We start from the raw sequence: 20,477 nt of genomic DNA on the forward strand, positions 1-20,477 counted from the left end.
TTTCATTGGTAACAACTAAATCAGAAAACGGGTCTGTCCCTGCCTCGCTGTAATGTGAAGAGGCCTCCAGGCCTGTTCCACTTTTGGTGGCCCCAACCCGGCATGGCTTGGGCACGGCCCCTCAAGGCAGTTACAGGGGAGCCACAGCCCAGCCTGGGCCCAGGCGAGGAGGTTCACAGAGAAAGAGCCTGCAGGCAGGGGCCTCATGCTGTTGCCAAGTTAGGAAGGGCTGAGGCCACTGCCTGTCCGGCTGACCCCAGCTCTGGGTGGAGAGAAAGCCTCAAAGTGAGAACAGTTAGGAAGCCCCCAGCCCAGCATCCCCCTCCACCAGGAGCCAGGAGGACGGCCCATCTGGTTCTCAGCAGAGCGGGCAGAGTGGGGAACGGGACCAGCCCTGTGTGGACTGATGGACATTCCTGCGAGGGGAAGGAACAGGGGCTGGGCTGCTCCCCAAGATCCCATGGAGGAGGCTGTGTCCTCCCAGGCTCCACATCCATCCCCCGTGAGCCACGAAGGGAGGCAGAGTGAGCCTTTGGCCCCTTTCATGTGACAGATACCCACCGGGCCCTGCGGTTTCCAACATCCTGTGGGCGGCCTGGTTTCAGGCGCCTTTGCTGCTCCTCACAGCCGAGGCTGCAGCTGCCGGCTCTGCACTCTGCCTGCCTGGAGCCTCAGGCAGCCTTCTCGAGGGGCCACGGTGTCCTCCCAGCACCCAGCACGTTCCTGCATGCTCAGCATTGTTGGGAGGGAGGGAGAGGAAGGAGGGAAAAAAGGCCGGCAGGGGAATGTGCAGGAGCACTTCTGGTCTACTGCCTCAGTTCCCTCCCCCCATCACCCACACAGGCTCTGGGGAGCCAGCTAACCCTCCCACCTCCCCTGAGCCACAAGCTGCTCTATGAGTCCAGACCTACTGTTCTCCTGCTCTACAACCATCGCTGGCTCCCACTTGCTTGCTGAGGAAAATTCAGACCCCAAGACCCCAGTCCCTTGGCTCCCACCTTGTCACCTGCTTCCCTCAGTGGCCCCATGTTGCTTGCTCCCTGTCCCCGGTGGATGTCCCATACTTTTCCTTTATTGTAATTTTTCTCACGTGGCTTGCTCTGGGCCATGTCCTTTCCCCTCACGCCCTTCCCTGTCAGGGCAGGCCATCCATGCGCCAACTGGGATCCCTTGCTGCGGACAGTGACATTCTGCTGTTTCCTCTTAGGGTACAGGTGACCTGCCTCTGGGGAGCCCTTTGGTCACAGGAAGATGTTATGGGGCACAGCTGAGTCAGAGGTGCCTACTGAATGACAGAGAGAAAAGAAGGCAAGAGGTGTTCAAAGGGGGAGCACAGTGGCTCACACCTGTAATCTCCGTGTTTTGGGAGGCCAACGCAGGAGGATCACTCGAGCCCCAGGAGGTGGAGGCTACAGTGAGCCGAGATCACATCACTGCACTCCAGTCTGGGTGACGGAGCAAGATCCTGTCTCAAAAAATAAATAGGCTGGGTGCAGTGGTTCACGCCTGTAATCTCAGCACTTTGGGAGGCCAAGGCGGGCAGTTGACCTGAGGTCAGGCATTCAAGACCAGCCTGGCCAACATGGCGAAAACCCTCCTCTACTAAAATACAAAAATTAGCAGGGCATGGTGGTGCATGCCCGTAATCCCAGCTACTCAGGAGGCTGAGGTAGGAGAATCTCTTGAATCCGGGAGGGGGAGGTTGCAGTGAGCTGAGACTGCACCACTGCACTCCAGCCTGGGCAACAGAGCAAGACTCTGTCTTAGATAAATAAATAAACAAATAAATAAATAAATAGGGTAGGCCACAGGGTGGTCTGGAGGTGGGAGGGCGCACTTCGGTCCTGGTGGGGTCACCCTCTAGTTGCGTGACCTCAGGCTGCTCACTTGATTTCCTGACCACCACCCGCCTGAAAACAAGCATTTATCGATAGCAGGGCAGCTTCCTTTGTGGTGGGATGGAGGTGATGTGTCAACAATCTTGGCACCGGCCACTTTATCCTGAGCATGCCACCTGCAGGGACACAGTCCCAGAGTCAAGACCCCCAGCATCACCGCCACACTTGACTTACAGGAGGGCGGTGACCAAGCCTGGGAGCCCTGGCTCCTCGATGTGTCTGTGAGGCTGTTGGCTGTTGAAATCAGACAGGAAGGAAGGTTGAGGTGGAGCCCAGCACAGGAAGAGGTGAGGACCCGGAGCTGCAGGGACAGCCGGTGGGCTCGGCGGGGCTGCAGAAGGTCAGGGCTACGCTACTCTCGGCCGCCGCATGGTCGGTCGCTTGGCGTGGGAAGCGCCCTGATCCCTGGTCCTGAGGACTCGGGCTGGCACAGGGATCCCCAGGGCATCTACCACCACCCAGCTGGAGCAGGGCTGAGCCCAGGAGCACGGAGATGGAGCCCCCAGGCCCCCCTGTCTTGGTGTCCCTGGAGCAGCATTGAGGCCCGAGAGGTAAGCTGGGTCCAGGTGACCGCAGTGCAGGGCAGGGGAGGGAGAAGGGATGCTAGCAGGAAGGATGGTGGCCTTAAGGCCTGAGCTACTCTGGGGAGGGGGACTCAGGAGACTCCACAAGACTCCAAGGTGTCTCCTGGGGCAGGACTGGCTCATGCTGTAGAAAAAACAGACGTGGCCGGGGACAGTGGCTCATGCCTGTAATCCCAACACTTTGGAAGGCCAAGGCGGGCAGATCACTTGAGGTCAGGAGTTTGAGACCAGCCTGGCCAACGTGGTGAAACCCCATCTCTACTAACAATACAAAAAAAAAAATTAGCCAGGCATGGTGGCAGACGCCTGTAATCCCAGCTACTCAGGAGGCTGAGGCAGGAGAATCGCTTGAACCCAGGAGGCGGAGGTTGCAGTGAGCCGAGATCGAGTCACTGCACTTAATCCTGGATGACAAAGCGAGACTCCATCTCAAAAAAAAAAAAGAGAGAGAGAAAAAAACAGACATGTGCCTAAGGATAGCCAAGGACAGGTCCAGGGACAAAGCCCAGCTCCCCCAGGTGCCAGTGATGGCCCAGGAGGAGCAGGAAGCATCTTGAAGGTGCTGGAGGCAGGCGGTGGTGATGCTGGGCGGTGGTGATGCTGAGCCACGGCCCAGGGAATCATCAGACCCGGACACCCTTCCTGGCACTGGGACCCCCCATGGGAGGCTACTTACTTCTCTGGGCCTCAGCTCCCCACCTGTAGATGGAGGTGACAACACAGGAGGGGCAAGGTCATGAGGGGCAGGGAGGGTGCAGGCGCCGCCCCCAGGTGAGTGGGCAGCCCCAGGGCCTCTCCCGGCCACAGCCTTGGGTGAGACAAGGCTCGAGAGAGATGGCAACCACGGAGGCCTTCTTGGGAGAACTGCCACTGCCCTGGGCCAGCCTAGGTGTTGGCTGCAGGGTCTTCCCCTGTGGCCAGGCTCCAGGGGCCCTGGTGTCCTTGCTGGTCCCCTCCCTGGAGGTGCCCCCCAAGCCTGGGGCTCACTGTCGGCCATCACAGGCTGTAGGCTGCACGACGCCCTGCTCTGTGCCAGGGTGCTGGGCTCCCCAGGGCTGGGCCTCTCCACCCCTTGGACTCTAGGGGTCCGTGCAGTGAGCAGGGTGGGGCCCTGAGGTGCAGGTGCCTCTTCCTTCGGGAAGGCTTTGAGCTCAAGTGATGACGCTGGGGCCACCTCGACAGGACCGAGTCCTGAATTTCGAGGCCCTGGGAGGGGAGAGGGGCAGCGTGTGGGAAGAAAGGACTGTCCAAGCAGCCGCAGCGGGAGATACCGGCAGCTCAGGCGGGCGGCCAGCACCGGGAGGTCCCACCTGGGCGCCAAGTGGCAGGAAAGGACCCAGCAGGTCCCCGTGAGGACTGAGGCACAGACCAGGTGGGCGGGTGATGGGCAGAGGCGGCGAGTCGGTCAGGGCTGAGGCTTCTCAGGAATGAGGCAGCGGCCCATTCGCAGAGCCTGAGGGACTGGGCCTGAGCCCACACCACACCAGGAAGGCCTCAGGTCCACCTCTGCCCACAGACAAAGCTCTAGGGGTGAACCCTGGTGCTACCTGGGAGGCTCCCAGGGAGGAGGCAGCAGTGGCACCTACTCATCCCTCTGGCCTCACCCTGCTCACGGCAGCTCAGACCAGCTGTGGATCGACCTCTGGTCTTCAGATCCCCCAAAGCAACCCGAGGCCCACCTGTCCTCAGTCTGTCTTTCAGCTGCACTCACAGGGGCTGCCTGACCGTCCATAGTGGCGTCTGTGGCCTCGCGACCTCACTCTGCTGAGAGGTCTGTGGAAGGCTCCAGCCTGCCAGACAGATGTCAGGGCTGTGTGCAGGGCCTGGCAGTGGTGGCAGCCAGGTCACCAACCCCCATCAGCCTCTGGGGCTGGCCCTGGGAGGTTCTGGCAATGCGGGGGTTGGTTCACCCCTCCTCTGTCCTTCTTAGGGAAAGTGTCCAAGGGTGAAAGCCAGTTTCGTCTGAGTGGGGCCTGAGTACGGGTGCCAGATCAGATACAGGACAATCGGTCAAATCTGAATTTCAGATAATCCATTTCTTTGGTAGAAATATGTCTCCAGTATGACATGAGCTATGTTTATACAAAAAATTATGTCGTTTATCTGAAATTTAAGTATCTGTGGGTATCTCGTATTTTTATTTTATTATTATTTTTTGAGACAGCCTTGCTCTGTCACCCCGGCTGGAGTGCAGTGGTGCGATCTCAGCTCACTGCAGCCTCCGCCTCCTGAGTTCAGGCGATTTTCCTGCCTCAGCCTCCAGAGTAGCTGGGACTACAGGTGTCCACCACCACGCCCAGCTAATGTTTGTGTTTTTAGTAGAGATGGGGTTTCACCATGTTGGTCAGGCTGGTCTTGAACTCCTGACCTCAGGTGATCTGCCCACCTCAGCCTCCCAAAGTGCTGGGATTACAAAGCTGCACCCAGCTTTGTCTTGTATTTTAATTTGCTGTATCTGGCAACCCTGGACCCAAGGTCGTGGGGCCACAAAGAGGGGTGTCTGGTCAGGAGGGAGTGCTGACCCCCAACACTGAGAGACTAATGAGGCCACAGAGGCAGGGGTGCTCGCCAGCCCCAGCCCCGCCTTCCCAGGCACATGTGAGTCCTGCCTCGCCCCAGCCCCTGACTCCTGCCAGCACTGTCCCTCCCTCATTCCTCTCCCAGCCCTGCTCAGGTCCCGTGGTTCTCAACTCTGGTTAGAATCACCTGAGGAGTTTAAACTAGATCCACATGGCCCACGCCAGACCAATCGAATCTCTGGGTGGTCAGGGGAAGCACCGGTTATTTAAAAACCATGCCCCACAAGGCCAGGCGCGGTGGTTCACACCTGTAATCCCAGCACTTTGGGAGGTCAGGAGTTCCAGACCAGCCTGGCCAACATAGTGAAATCCTGTCTCTGCAAAAATACAAATGGTATTGATGGTGGGTGCCTATAATCCCAGCTACTCAGGAGCCTGAGGTGGGAGAATTGCTTGAACCCAGGAGGCAGAGGTTGCAGTGAGCTGAGATGGTGCCATTACAGTCCAGCCTGGGCAACAGAGTGAGACTCTGTCTCAAATAATAATAATAATAAGTTAAAAATTAAAAATAAAAGATAAAATGGTTACTATGGGCCAAGCATGGTGGTCTTCACCTATAATCCCAGCTACTCGGAAGGCTGAGGTGGGAGAATTGCTTGAGCCCAGGAGGTCAAGACTGCAGTGAGCCAAGATCGTACCACTGCACTCCAGCCTGGCTGACAAAGCAGGACCCTGTCTTTATTTTTTAGTGACAAAGCAAGACCCTGTCTCTATTTTTTAAGGAAAATTATTTTTTAAATGGTTAAAATGGTAAATTTTGTGTTATATGTATTTCACCAAAATTTTAAATCAATCAATAAGACTCCAGATGATGCCCCACCGGAGCTGAGAGGCCTTGAGCTGGGACTTCTTCCATGTGGTCCTCTCATCCTCCAGGCCACTCCTGCCCCCAGCAGCAGGGCTGGTCACCTGTTGGGTGCACCTGGACATCCAACAGGAGACTGTGTCCACCTGGGCCACACCCTAATGTCACACAATGGAGAGAAGGACAGAGGCTCCCGTGTCCTGGCCTCTGGCCTATCAGGCAGACAGCAGCACCACTTTGTTTGGGTTGACATACCTTTGAATGTTTAGATAGTTGCTAGTTTAACTTTTTTTTTTTTGAGACAGGGTCTTGCTCTGTCACCCAGGCTGGAGTGGAGTGGTGAGATCTCAGCTCACTGCGGCCTCGATGGTGAGGGTTAAGCGATTCTCCCACCTCAGCTTCCTGAGTAGCTGGGATTACAGGCATGTGCCACCGTGCTCAGCTAATTTTTTTTTTTTCTACTTTTTATAGAGACAGGGTTTTGCCCATGTTGCTCAGGCTGGTCGGTCTCAAACTCCTGGGCTCAAGCAATCCACCCACCTTGGCCTCCCAAAGTGCTGGGATTATAGGGGTGAGCCGTGGCGCCGAGCCTCCATACCTCCTTTCAATGTTTTTTGATTTCTCTCTAATGTTTTATAGTTTTCAGTATAGAGGTCTTGCAAATTTTTGCTACATTTATTCCTAGATATTTGATTCTTTTTTTTTTTGGAGATAGAGTCTCGCTCTGTCGCCCAGGCTAGAGTGCAGTGACACCATCTTGACTCACTACAAGCTCTGCCTCCTGGGTTCAAGTAATTCCCTGACTCAGCCTCCTGAGTAGCTGGGATTACAGGTGCCCACCACCACGCCCAGCTAATTTTTGTATTTTTAGTAGAGATGGGGTTTCACCATGTTGGCCAGGATGGTCTCCATCTCTTGACCTCATGATCCACCCGCCTCGGCCTCCCAAAGTGCTGGGATTACAGGCGTAAGCCACTTGCGCCTGGCCTTTATTTTTATTTTATTTTATTTATTTATTTATTTAATTTTATTTTTTTTTGAGATGGAGTCTCACTCTGTTGCCCAGGCTGGAGTGCAGTGGCGTGATCTCGGCTCACTGCAAGCTCGGCCTCCCGGGTTCATGCCATTCTCCTGCTTCAGCATCTCAAGTAACTGGGACTACAGGCACCCACCACCATGCCCAGCTAATTTTTTGTACTTTTAGTAGAGACGGGGTTTCATCGTGTTAGCCAGGATGGTCTCGCTCTCCTGACCTCATGATCTGCCTGCCTCATCCTCCCAAAGTGCTGGGATTACAGGTGTGAGCCACTGCGCCTGGTCACATATTTCTTTAGGATAAATTCCCAAAAGTGGAATTTCTAGGACAAAAGATATTTCATGACAATAGATAATAGTAAATTATAATCCAGAATTGTTATACTAATTTATACTTCCACCCACTATGTATTAAGATTCCCACTACAGGCCTGGCACAGTGGCTCATGTCTGCAATTCCAGCACTTTGGGAGGCCAAGGTGGGAAGATAGCTTGACCCCAGAAGTTGCAGATCAGCCCAGGCAACATGGCAAGACCCTGTCTCTACAAAAAATATAAAAATTAGCTGGGTGTGGTAGCATGCGCCTGTAGTCACAGCTACTTTGGAGGATCACTTGAGCCCAGGGAAGTTGAGGCTGCAGTGAACCCTCATCCTGCCACTGCACTCCAGCCTGGGTGACACAGTGAGACCCTGTTTCAAAAAAAAAAAAAAAAAAAAACAGAAAAATTATAGTTTGTTCTTTTGCTTTTTTCTTGATCCTTAGTGACACTGAGCATCTTTTCAATATCTTGGTCATTTATACTTCGATGAATTCTCTGTGTCCTTTTTTCTATTTCATTTGGGGTTCATAATTTTATTTGGTTACTTATTATTGATTTATCACCATTCTTTATATATTAAGGATGTTCATATTTTTTCATGTATGTTGCAAGTGTTGACTCCTGGCTTATGGTTTTTCTTTCAACTTTATGGCATCTATTATTACTTATAAATAGGTTAATTATTTAATATCAAACTAAATATTTAATATTTTAATTCAATTAAGGTAAATATACTAGTCTCCCTCTTCATGAATTCTTCTCTTTTTTTTTTTTTTTAAGCCAGGGTCTTGCTCTGTCATCCAAGCTGGATTACAGTGGCACGATCATAGCTCACTGCAGCCTCAGCCTCCTGGGCTCAAGGGGTCCTCCTACCTTAGCCTCCCCATAGCTAGGTCCACAGATGCCCATCACCAGGCCCAGCTATTTTTTTTTGTAGAGATGGTGTGTCACTATGTTGCCCAGGCTGAGACTTCTGAGTTTTACATCTCACTGTAAAAAGCCTTTACCCAAATAATATTTTAAAATACTATCTCATATTTTTTAATTGTGCTTTTATGGTTTTGTGTTTACAACTTTAACTCCTTAGTTGACCTGAAAATAAATTTTGTGTTTAATGTGAAGTAGAGCTGGAAAATATTTTTCATAGGCTGGTCAATTGCCCCAATGCCATTTGCACTGATTTGAAATGCTATTTTTGTCATGTTACCAAACTCCTTAATATGTAGATAATATAAATATAAATATATTTGTTCCTGGCCTCTATATCCTGTTCTATTAACTTACATATCTATTCTTGTGCTAGTCCATGCGTTTTTTACATATATGGAATATATACATCTTCTATTTAATAATATAAATGGAAGATTCTATTCTAGAATGCAAAGTTGGTTCAATATCAGAAAATTGTTTCGTGTAGCTCACGGATTCCAGGAGAGATCTGATATCCATTGCTCATGTCACTCCCCCCAGTGGCTCCCCACCACACTTAAAACAAATCCAAACTCCTTACAACAGCGGTGACTGGCTTTCCCATCCCGGGGCGGGGGGTGGTGCCACTTGCTCACTTACTGTGCTCCGACAGCATTTCCTCTAAGCACCTGCTGTTTCCTTGGCCTGAAAGGCCCCTCCCCTAGCTCTCTGCATGACTCTCTCTCGCCCTCTCTGCTCCTAGATGCTTTTTCTCAGAGGTCTCTCACAGCAGTCTTCCCCAATTACCACCTCTGCTCCCCCTCCCCCTAGAATTCCAGGCCTCTTTGTCACTCACAGTTTATTCCACCCACAGCACTAACCACCAGCAGAAACTGCCTTGCTTATTGACTTGTTTTCCTTTCCATTGTCATTATTCCTTACCTGTCAAACCCCAGGTCAAGGACTTGATCTAACTTGGTCACCTTCACATCCCCAGGGCCTAGAACATACAACAGGCTCTCCATAAATATTTGCTGGTTGAATAAATGAAGAGAAATAAATCATATATCAATATATGCTAAAAAATAATTTGCTAATTTAACAGACATTGCTCATTTAAAAAAAAATGTGGCCAGGCACGGCAGCTCATACCTGTAATCTCAGCACTTTGGGAGGCCGAGGTGGGTGGATCACTTGAGGTCAGGAGTTTGAGACTCTGTCTCAAAAAAAAAAAAACAAAAACAAAAACAAAGTTTAAAACTACCTTAAGAGGCAGTAGATTATACAGCACAAGCACTGGTGTCAGTGAAGAACTGGTTTCTATCCCAACTCCCACTTCCCAGCTATGTATCTTTGGACAAGTCACTTAACCTCTCTGAGCCTCAGTGTCCTCATCCGTAAAATGGGAGAAATAATGGTATTGAGAATTATGAGAAATAAATTATGGAAATATAGTGCTTAACAGAAAATCCAGAACACAGTATGCCTTCAGCAAATATTACATAATAGTATTTGAATGGTAACAGAACACAAGAAATCTTCCTCCATTGGAGAAGAAAACTAGAAATCTGTCACAAACATCACACCTAACAGTTTGGGCAAGAACCACTCCTGGTCTAGTCTAGAGTAAAACAAGAAGGGCTGCAGCAACTTCATTGCTCCAGGGAAGGGGGAGGCCTAGCCAATGTGGTAAAATTGTTCAAAATAAGAGTTATAGATTTTGGGCTGGGTGCGGTGGCTCACACCTATAATCCCAGCACTTTGGGAGGCCAAAATGGGATCACTTGAGGTCAGGAGTTCGACACCAGCCTGGTCAACATGGTGAAACCCCATCTCTACTAAAAATATAAAAATTAGCCAGGCATGGTGGTGCATGCCTGTAATCCCAGCTACTGGGGAGGCTAAGGCAAGAGAATCACTTGAACATGGGAGTAGAGGCTACAGTGAGATCGTGCCACTGCACTCCAGCCTGGGTGACAGTGCGAGACTCCACCTCAAAAATACATATATATATATATATTTTTTTTTTCAGAAATGAGATAAAAGTTATTCTTGCTGAAGAATTTTTTTTTTTTTTGAGATGGTGTCTCTCTCTGTCACCTGGCTGGAGTGCAGTGGTATATTCTCGCCTCACTGCGACCTCCTCCTCTCGGGTTCAAGCGATTCTCCAACCTCAGTGTCCCCAGTAGCTGGGATTACAGGCACACGCCACCACACCCAGCTAACTTTTGTATTTTTAGTAGTGATGGGGTTCCGCCATGTTGGCCAGGCTGGTCTCAAACTCCTGACCTCAAGTGATATGCCTGCCTCGGCCTCCCAAAGTGCTGGGATTATGCGTGTGAGCCACCGTGCCCAGCCTTGCTGAAGTAATTTGAAAACCTGAAGAAAATTAACTGGAAAATGATGAGAACCAATGTGAGTATTTAATATGTTGATAAGACATGAGATAAAATAAACAAAAGTCAATCATCTGTTATACCAACAATATTCATCATACAACAAAAACTATTTTTAAAAATACCTAGATGCAAATAAGTAACTGGCAAGATCGAGGTGAGAAAAAATATAAAGTTTTACCGAAGGATCTAAAGGACCTCAGATTACCCACATGGACCCATGCACATGAGGCAATGTGAATTCAAATCCTATCTTTTTCTTCTCCTAAGACAGGGTTTCACTCTGTTGCCCAGGGTGGAGTGCAATGGTGCAATCTCTGCTTACTGCAGCCTCAACCTCCCAGACTCAAACAATCCTCTCACCTCAGCCTACCGAGTAGCTGGGACTATAGGTGTGAACCACTATGCCTGGCTAATTTTTTAATTTTCATTTTGTAGAGCTAGGGTCTCACTACTTTGCTCAGGCTGGTCTCAAACTCCTGGGCTCAAGTGATCCTCCTACCTCAGCCTCCCAAAGTGCTGGGATGACAAGCATGAGCCACTGTGCCTAGCCCAAAATCCCATCTTTTTTATCCCTCTTGGTTTTGACATTTAGAAGAATAAAAGAATGGGAAGAGCCAACAAGATTTGGGGCAGCATAAGGAGACTGGCCTGGCCTTGGCCTGTTCCTAATGTTCCAGGTTAGTTCAGCTGGCCTGGGTGCCACCAAACTCAAATTGATCGCACTCCTTACTTTTTCAACACCATGACGTGAATGCCTGAAAAATGGTATTTTACTTATTTTTACTTTACTATTTTACTTATTTTTCTTTACTATTTACTTATTACTTATTTACTTATTGCTAAGCTTCTTTTATCATTTTCCAAATAAAAAGCATCACCTGTGTTAAAATGCCAGGCTCGGCTGAGGTGGGCAGATCACGAGGTCAAGAGTTCGAGCCCAGCGTGGAGAGCACAGTGAAACCCTACCTCTACTAAAATTACAAAAATTAGCCAGGCGTGGTGGCGGGTGCCTGTAATCCCAGCTTCTTGGGAGGCTGAGGCAGGAGAATCGCTTGAACTTGGGAGGCAGAGGTTTCAGTGAGCTGAGATCACACCACTGCACTCCAGCCTAGGTGACACAGCAAGACTCCGTTTCAAAAAGAAAAAAGAAAAAGAAAAAGCCAGGCTCCCCACTGCAAATCCAAGGTGAGGGAGCCTGCTGAATCCCAGGGCTGCAGACAGCAAGTTTTTTGTTTGTTTGTTTGTTGTTGTTGTTTTTTGAGATGGAGTCTCGCTCTGTTGCCCAGGCTGGAATGCAGTGGCATGATCTCAGCTCACTGCAACCTCCGCCTTCCAGGGTCAAGCAATTCTCCTGACTCAGCCCACTGAGTGCCTGGGATTGCAGACGCCCACCACCACACCCAGCTCATTTGTATTATTAGTAGAGATGGGGTTTCACCATGTTGGCCAGACTGGTCTTGAACTCCTAACCTCAGGTGATCTGCCCGCCTTGGCCTCCCAAAGTGCTGGGATTACAAGTGTGAGCCACCGCACCCAGCCTGACAGCAAACTCTTAAGCTAAACATTGAGAACCAGGGAAATGCCCTGTGGACAGGTGGGGTCCAACCTGCTTCTCTGTGCAGTGACAACACCTGGGGTTATTTTTGAATGCAGGGTTGCCATCAGCAGCAGTGGGCCATTACCTCTGCTAGCCACATTGTGTTTTTTCTCCTAGAACCGTGGACAATGGAGGGTTGAACCCCATCCATTGAGTTTCTGGGGCTGCGTTGGAGGGGCTGCTGTGGCCAGGGCGCCTGGTGAGGAGGGAAGCAGGGTGGGTGGGGGCAAGCTCAGCGCCTCAGTGTCCACCTTGGCTGTGGGAGGGCTGTAGGGGCAGGATGACAACCAGTCTTGGCAACAAGGAGGCAAATGGGAGTGGGGGGCCTCGGTTTTGCCTCTCTGAATTTCTGTGTCACTGTCCCCAGCAGCAGCAGGCCAACAGTGCTGTTGGGAGCCCAGGAGTTCCTGCACTCCCAGGAGACCCCAGGAACAAAAACAGCTGCTCTGAGAACCAGCATTTTCTCTTTTTCAACTCCTCCTTCTTCTCTCTTTTATTTCCTTTTTGTAATTAATAAGCTTTTCCTTGTAAAGCAATTTTAGGATTACAGAGTCTCGCCCTTTCCCCCTGACTGGAGTGCAGTGGTGCGATCTCAGCTCACTGCAGCCTCCACCTTCCAGGTTCAAGTGATTCTCCTACCTCAGCCTCCTGAGTAGCTGGGATTACAGGCACCCCCCACCACGCCTGGCTCATTTATTATTTATTTACTTTTTGAGACAGAGTTTTGTTCTTGTTGCCCAGGCTGGAGTGCAATGGCATGATCTCAGCTCACTCCAACCTCTGCCTCCCAGGTTCAAGTGATTCTCCCGCCTCAGTCTCCTGAGTAGCTGGGATTACAGGTGCCCGCCACCACGCCTGGCTAATTTTGTATATTTAATAGAGACAGGGTTTCTCCATGTTAGTCAGGCTGGTCTCGAACTCTTGACCTCAGGTCATCTGCCCGCCTTGTTCTCCCAAAATGCTGGGATTACATGCGTGAGCAACCGTGCCCAGTTAATTTTTGTATTTTTAGTAGAGATCGGGGTTCACCTTATCAGCCAGGCTGGTCTCAAACTCCTGACCTCAAGTGACCTGCCTGCCTCGACCTTCCAAAGTGCTGGGCTTACAGACATGAGCCACCGCATCTGGTCAGGCTTATAGAAAAACTGATAGGAAAGTACAGAGACTTCCGACACGCCCCACGCCGGCCCCCACCCAGACCGCCACTATCACCGTCCCCTGCCACAGTGGTCCATTGATTACAATCAATAAACCTACATGGGCATGTTGCCATCACCCAATGCCCATAGTTTATATTCTGGCTCACTTTTTTTTTTTTTTTGCTTTAACTCAGTAGCAAGAATAATTAAGAGATTTTTGTTTTATTTTGTTTTTCTTAGAGATGGGGTCTTGCTCTGTCACCCAGGCTGGAGTGCCATGGTGTGATCATGGCTCACTGCAGCTTCGAGCTCTTGGGCTCAAGCGATCCTGCTGCCTTGGCCTCCCAAGTAGCTGGGACTACCGACACATACCTCCAACCTGGCTAATTTAAAAAAAATTTTAGAGATGGGTTCTATGTTGCCCAAGTTGGTCTCAAACTCCAGGTCTCAAGCGATCCACCACCTCGACCTCCCAAAGTGTTGGGATTAGAGGTGTGAGTCACTGTGGGGCTCACTCTTGGAGTTGTACATTCTGTGGGTCTGGACAAATGTATAATGATAATGACATGGACCCACAACTGTAGTACCCTACAGAGTCATGTTACTGCCCTAGGAATTGTCTATGCTCCACCGGTTCACCCCTCCTCCCAACCCCTGGCCCCTACTGGCCTTTCTTTCACTGTCTTCCTGTCTCCATGCTTTTGCCTTTTCCAGAATGTCAGTCAGAATCACACAGTGTAGCATCCCCAGAGTGGCTTCTTTTTTTTTTCTGTTTCCCACATCTTCCAACAGGGTGGCTTCTTTCATTCCTCCCTCCTTCTGAGCGAACTTACTTGTAACCTCATCACCATTTCCAGGTCACAAATGAAGACACCAAGGCACAGAGAGGAGACTCAGCCTGCCCACGGTCACCTATCTGGTAAGTGGCAGGGCCAGGGTGCAAGCCCAGGGCCCCAGTTCTCATCCACTGGGCCCCTGCATTCGTGTGATCATTGTCACCATCCAGGAACAAATGGCCCTTCCAGTCCATTCTTAGAAATCAGGTCAGTGGGCCACCCAAAGGCTGAGGAAAGAGGAAGAGGGGATCTCTGACCCCATTCCTGGGGGCTTGCTCACCTGTCCCAGGCTGCTGGATGGCGGGCATGGCAGGCAGCAGGTTCAGGCCCTCTCTTCACAGCTCCTGGAAGTAATCCCCAACTCCATGAGGAAGCAAGAGGTGCGGACCGGCAGGGAGGCCGGCCAGGGCCACGGCACAGGCTCCCCGGCGGAGCAGGTGAAAGCCCTCATGGATCTGCTGTCTGGGAAGGGCAGTCAAAGCTCCCAGGTGCCTCAGGCCCTGGACAGGACACCGGACTCCTCGCTGGGGCCCTGCAGCAGTGGTAGGACTGGCTTGGGAGGCAGACACGGGGTGGGGGATACCTGGGCTGTCTGTGCCCACTCTTCCCTTACCCACCCTCCCCACTGGCCTCTCTCCCACAGATTCCATGATACAGAGGCACCGCAAGGCCCTTCTGAGCAAGGTGGGAGGTGGCTCGGAGCTGGCCGGACCCTGGCACAGGCTGGCCTCCCTCCTGCTTGTGGAGGGCCTGACGGACCTGCAGCTGAGGGAGCACGACTTCACACAGGTGGAGGCCACCCGCGGGAGTGGGCGCCCCGCCAGGACCGTCGCCCTAGACCGGCTCTTCCTGCCTCTCTCCCGGGTGTCTGTCCCACCCCGGGTCTCCATCACCATTGGGGTGGCCGGCATGGGCAAGACCACCCTGGTGAGGCACTTCGTCCGCCTCTGGGCCCATGGGCAGGTCGGCAAGGACTTCTCGCTGGTGCTGCCTCTGACATTCCGAGATCTCAACACCCACGAGAAGCTGTGCGCTGACCGACTCATCTGCTCTGTCTTCCCGCACATCGGCGAGCCCAGCCTGGCGGTGGCAGTCCCAGCCAGGGCCCTCCTGATCCTGGACGGCTTGGATGAGTGCAGGACGCCTCTGGACTTCTCCAACACCGTGGCCTGCATGGACCCCAAGAAGGAGATCCCGGTGGACCACCTGATCACCAACATCATCCGTGGCAACCTCTTTCCGGAAGTTTCCATCTGGATCACTTCCCGTCCCAGTGCATCTGGCCAGATCCCGGGGGGCCTGGTGGACCGGATGACGGAGATCCGGGGCTTTAACGAGGAGGAGATCAAAGTGTGTTTGGAGCAGATGTTCCCCGAGGACCAGGCCCTCCTGGGCTGGGTGCTGAGCCAAGTACAGGCCGACAGGGCCCTGTACCTGATGTGCACCGTCCCAGCCTTCTGCAGGCTCATGGGGGTGGCGCTGGGCCACCTGTGGCGCAGCAGGACGGGGCCGCAAGACGCAGAGCTGTGGCCCCCGAGGACCCTGTGCGAGCTCTACTCATGGTACTTTAGGATGGCCCTCAGCGGGGAGGGGCAGGAGAAGGGCAAGGCAAGCCCTCGCATTGAGCAGGTGGCCCACGGTGGCCGAAAGATGGTGGGGACATTGGGCCGGCTGGCCTTCCATGGGCTGCTCAAGAAGAAATACGTGTTTTACGAGCAAGACATGAAGGCGTTCGGTGTGGACCTCGCTCTGCTGCAGGGTGCCCTGTGCAGCTGCTTCCTGCAGCGGGAGGAGACGCTGGCATCGTCGGTGGCCTACTGCTTCTCCCACCTGTCCCTGCAGGAGTTTGTGGCAGCTGCGTATTACTATGGTGCATCCAGGAGGGCCATCTTCGACCTCTTCACTGAGAGCGGCGTGTCCTGGCCCAGGCTGGGTTTCCTCACGCATTTCAGGAGCGCGGCCCAGCGGGCCATGCAGGCAGAGGACGGGAGGCTGGACGTGTTCCTACGCTTCCTCTCCGGCCTCTTGTCTCCGAGGGTCAATGCTCTCCTGGCTGGCTCTCTCCTGGCCCAAGGCGAGCACCAGGCCTACCGGACCCAAGTGGCTGAGCTCCTGCAGGGCTGCCTGCGCCCTGATGCTGCAGTCTGTGCACGGGACATCAATGTCCTACACTGCCTGCACGAGCTGCAGCACACAGAGCTGGTCCGCAGCGTGAAGGAGGCCATGGAGAGCGGGGCCCTGGCCAGGCTGACCGGTCCTCCGCACCGTGCTGCCCTGGCCTACCTCCTGCAGGCGTCCGACGCTTGTGCCCAGGAGGCCAACCTGTCCCTGAGCCTCAGCCAGGGCGTCCTTCAGAGCCTGCTGCCCCAGCTGCTCTACTGCCGGAAGCTCAGGTGGGCGCCAGAGCGGGGGTCGGGGCTGCGGAAGGGGCAGAGGAGAGAGCAGAAGCCATCCCCTCCCCACCACCTAGCTTCTCCATCAGTCTTCTAGGGCTGCTGTAACAGAGGACCATGAACTTAGTGGCTTAAAACAACTGAAGTGTGTTTTCTCGCAGTTCTAGAGGCCAGAAGTCTCAAATCAAGGTGCCAGGAGGGCCACGTGCTCTCTGAAACATATACGAGAGGTTCCCTCCTGCCTCTCTAGCTTCTGGTGTTTGATGGCAACCCTTGGCTAAAGGCTGCATTACTCCAGTCTCTGCCCCATTGCCCGGCCATCTTCTCCCTGTGTCTGTCTCCACATGGTGCTGTCCTCTCTTTTTTTGAGGTAGAGTCTTGTTCTGTCGCCCAGGCTGGAATACAGTGGCGCGATCTCGGCTCACTACCAACTCCGCCTGCTGGGTTTAAGCAATTATCCTGCCTCAGCCACCCCAGTAGCTGGGATTACAGGTGCCCACCATCATGCCTGGCTAATTTTTGTATTTTTAGTAGAGACGGGGTTTCACCATGTTGGCCAGGCTAGTCTTGAACGCCTGACCTCAGGTGATCTGCCCACCTCGGCCTCCCAAAGTGCTGGGATTGATTACAGGTGTGAGCCACTGCTCCTGGCCAGTGCTTCCTAGTCTTAAAAGGACACTGTCACATTGGATTACAGGCGCACCCCACTCCAGCATGACCCCCCCTTAACAAAGTACATCCGCAGTGACCCCATTTCCCAATAAAGCCACATACTTGGGGCACCGGGGTTAGGACTTCATATCTTTTGTGGGGGCACAATTCACTTCATAACCCCTCAGAACCATCCAGTCTGACAGAAGCTGCCCCCCTGAATGCTCTCAGCCCACCCCCCGCCCGCCGCTCTGGACCTTAGTGAGTAGGGAGGAAAGGACACAGGCTGAGGGTCATCCAGGTGTCCCGCAGAGGCAGGCGGCGTGTGGGGTGGTGAGGACGACAGCCCATGGAAGATGCCATTCTGCATAGGAACTGCAGGTCTCACGGGGACCGAGCCTCCTGTTCACTCTCATGGGAAAGGTTCGAGCACTGGGGCTGAGCGCAGATCTCAGAGCTGCGGTGATGGCGCTGAATGGGACGGAGAGAGGCAGAGGCCTCGGGCCAGGGCCCCTACCCTGCCAGTGGGCGGGTGGGACACTCACTGTCACTGCTCCCCTTGGCCAGGCTGGACACCAACCAGTTCCAGGACCCCGTGATGGAGCTGCTGGGCAGCGTGCTGAGTGGGAAGGACTGTCGCATTCAGAAGATCAGGTAATGCAGACCCAGGGGACCCCCAGAGTGCCCACGGTCTTGTGGGGTATGGAACCCTCTTCTCATCATCCTCTACTCAGCAGGCCAGTGGTGCTGCCACGGAGAGGTGTCTTTGGAGCATGTGGCTCCAGATGCAGCCTGCTTGTTTCTGCCCAATTCCAGAAAGTGCCAGAGGCTCAGGTGCCTCATCAGGAGGAAGAGGGAGGTGACCTGGCCGAGGACTTGACACCGTTGTGTACGGGCAGGTGTTTCCACAGCACTGCATGTGCTGACATAATACCAAGCACGATGTTCTCTAAGCACTTCTCCAAGTTTGCTGTCCAACAGCATTCTAGGCACAGGATTGCATTTTTTCCCCACTGAGACAGAGTCTTGCTCTACTGCCCAGGCTGGAGTGCAGTGGCACGATCTTGGCTCACTGGTTCTTACCTCACTGGAGGCAGGTAACTTCTGCCTCCCAGGTTCAAGCAATTCTCCAGCCCCAGCCTCCCGAGTAGCTGGGATTACAGGCACCCACCACCACGCCTGGCTAGTTTTTGTATTTTTAGTAGAGATGGGGTTTCACCATGTTGGCCAGGCTGGTCTTGAACTCCTGACCTCGTGATCCACCTGCCTCGGCCTTCCAAAGTGCTGGGATTACTGGCGTGAGCTACTGCACCCAGCCAATTGCATTTATAATTAAAATTTTAAATTTCAAATTTAATTTAATTTCAAATTTAATTATAAATCAGTTTAAACAATTTTTAATTAAAACTGCATCTTGTGGCCAGGCGTGGTGGCTCACACCTGTAATTCCAGCAGTTTGGGAGGCCGAGGCGGGCGGATCACGAGGTCAGGAGATTGAGACCATCCTGGCTAACATGGTGAAACCTCGTCTCTACTAAAAATTAGCTGGGCGTGGTGGCGGGCGCCTATAGTCCCAGCTACTCAGGAAGCTGAGGCAGGAGAATGGCGTGAACCTGGGAGGTGGAGCTTGCAGTGAGCTGAGATCGCTCCACTGCACTCCAGCCTGGGCAACAGAGTGAGACTGCGTCTCAAAAAGCAAAACAAACAAAAAACCCTGCATCTTGTAATTAGACAAAAATTCACATGCTGAATGTGAGCTTATGAAATCTCTCCTGGTGTAACATTCCTGGATCTGAGAAACTACACACACCCAGGGTTTGTGGTTGAATCGATGTGATTGATCCTCTAAGGGTGGCTGTTGGAGACCTAGGGAGGTGAGTTTAGAGAAGAGAACCCCAGGGGTAATTTTTTTTTTTTTTTTTTGAGACGGAGTCTCGCTCTGTCGCCCAGGCTGGAGTGCAGTGGCGCAATCTCGGCTCACTGCAAGCTCCGCCTCCCGGGTTCACGCCATTCTCCTGCCTCAGCCTCCCGAGTAGTTGGGACTACAGGCGCCCGCCACCACGCCCGGCTAGTTTTTTGTATTTTTAGTAGAGATGGGGTTTCACCATGTTAGCCAGGATGGTCTCGATCTCCTGACCTCGTGATCCACCCGCCTCGGCCTCCCAAAGCGCTGGGATTACAGGCTTGAGCCACTACGCCCGGCCTTTTTTTTTTTTTTTTGAGACAGAGTCTGACTCTGTTGCCCAGGCTGGAGTGCAGTGACACGATCTTGGCTCATTGCAAGCTCCACCTCTCGGGTTCAAGCCATTCTCCTGTCTCAGCCTCCCAAGTACCTGGAACTACAGGCACCTACCACCACTCCCAGCTAATTTTTGTATTTTTAGTAGAGACAGGGTTTCACTATATTGGCCAAGCTGGTCTCAAACTCCTGACCTCAGGTGATCCATCCGCCTCAGCCTCCCAAAGTGCGGGGATTACAGGTGTGAGCCATCGCACCCAAGGGTAATCCTTCATTCTCATACAAGCCTCTGGGTTCTGAAATAATCTTTTTTGTTTTTTTTTTTCTTGAGACAGAGTCTTGCTCTGTCGCCCAGGCTGGAGTGCAGTGGCGCCATCTCGGCTCACTGCAAGCTCCGCCTCCCGGGTTCACACCATTCTCCTGCCTCAGCTTCCCAAGTAACTGCGACTGCAGGTGCCCGCCACCTCGCCCAGCTATTTTTTTGTGTTTTTAGTAGAGATGGGGTTTCACCGTGTTAGCCAAGATGGTCTCGATCTCCTGACCTCATGATCCACCCGCCTCGGCCTCCCAAAGTACTGGGATTACAGATGTGAGCCACCACGCCTGGCTGAAATAATCTTTATCTGAGTTAATGTCAATTTAGACTGATTCAGGAACAAAAATAAATCACTGGGGAGTGTGGTTAGAGGTGTAGGCTCTGTGTGAGTTTGAACAAGTCATTTCTGTGCCTAAAGAGGGTAAAAATGGGGTTAGAAGGGTATCTAGGCCAGGGGTGGTGGCTCACGCCTTTAATCCCAGCCCTTTGGGAGACTGAGGCCGGTGAATCACTTGAGGTCAGGAGTTCAAGACCAGCCTGGTCAAAGTGGCAAAACTCTGTCTCTACTAAAAATACAAAAATTAGCAGGGCGTGGTAGTGGGTGCATGTAATCCCTGCTACTCAGGAGGCTAAGGCAGGAGAATTGCTTGAGTCTGGGAGGTAGAGGTTGCAGTGAGCCAAGATTGCACCACTGCACTCCAGCCTGAGTGACAGAGCAAGACTCCATCTCACAAAAAAAAAAAAAAGAAGAAGAAAAGAAAAGAAAAAGAATGACA

General features: G+C 52.4%; 1 protein-coding gene across 7 annotated transcripts in view; it reads left to right on the top strand.

Moving 5' to 3' along the window:
• The first annotated feature begins 2,005 nt into the window (after nucleotides 1-2,005).
• The window catches only part of NLRC3 (NLR family CARD domain containing 3), a 40,835-nt gene continuing 22,363 nt past the window's right edge, over nucleotides 2,006-20,477 (top strand). For 3 of the 7 annotated variants that reach the window (XM_031657944.1, XM_031657945.1, XM_031657946.1), the window contains exons 1-6: nucleotides 2,010-2,449; nucleotides 12,245-12,326; nucleotides 14,124-14,185; nucleotides 14,444-14,645; nucleotides 14,746-16,495; nucleotides 17,714-17,800. In XM_031657944.1, coding sequence (XP_031513804.1) covers nucleotides 14,468-14,645; nucleotides 14,746-16,495; nucleotides 17,714-17,800 — 2,015 coding nt within the window. In that variant the 5' untranslated portion in view covers nucleotides 2,010-2,449; nucleotides 12,245-12,326; nucleotides 14,124-14,185; nucleotides 14,444-14,467. Of the gene's footprint in view, nucleotides 2,450-12,244; nucleotides 12,327-14,123; nucleotides 14,186-14,443; nucleotides 14,646-14,745; nucleotides 16,496-17,713; nucleotides 17,801-20,477 lie in introns of all 7 variants that reach the window. The other 4 variants (XM_031657948.1, XM_031657947.1, XM_031657942.1 and 1 more) reach the window with 4 other exon arrangements.

Source organism: Papio anubis, chromosome 18, assembly GCF_008728515.1.
Source record: "Papio anubis isolate 15944 chromosome 18, Panubis1.0, whole genome shotgun sequence".
Taxonomy (NCBI): Eukaryota; Metazoa; Chordata; class Mammalia; order Primates; family Cercopithecidae; genus Papio; species Papio anubis.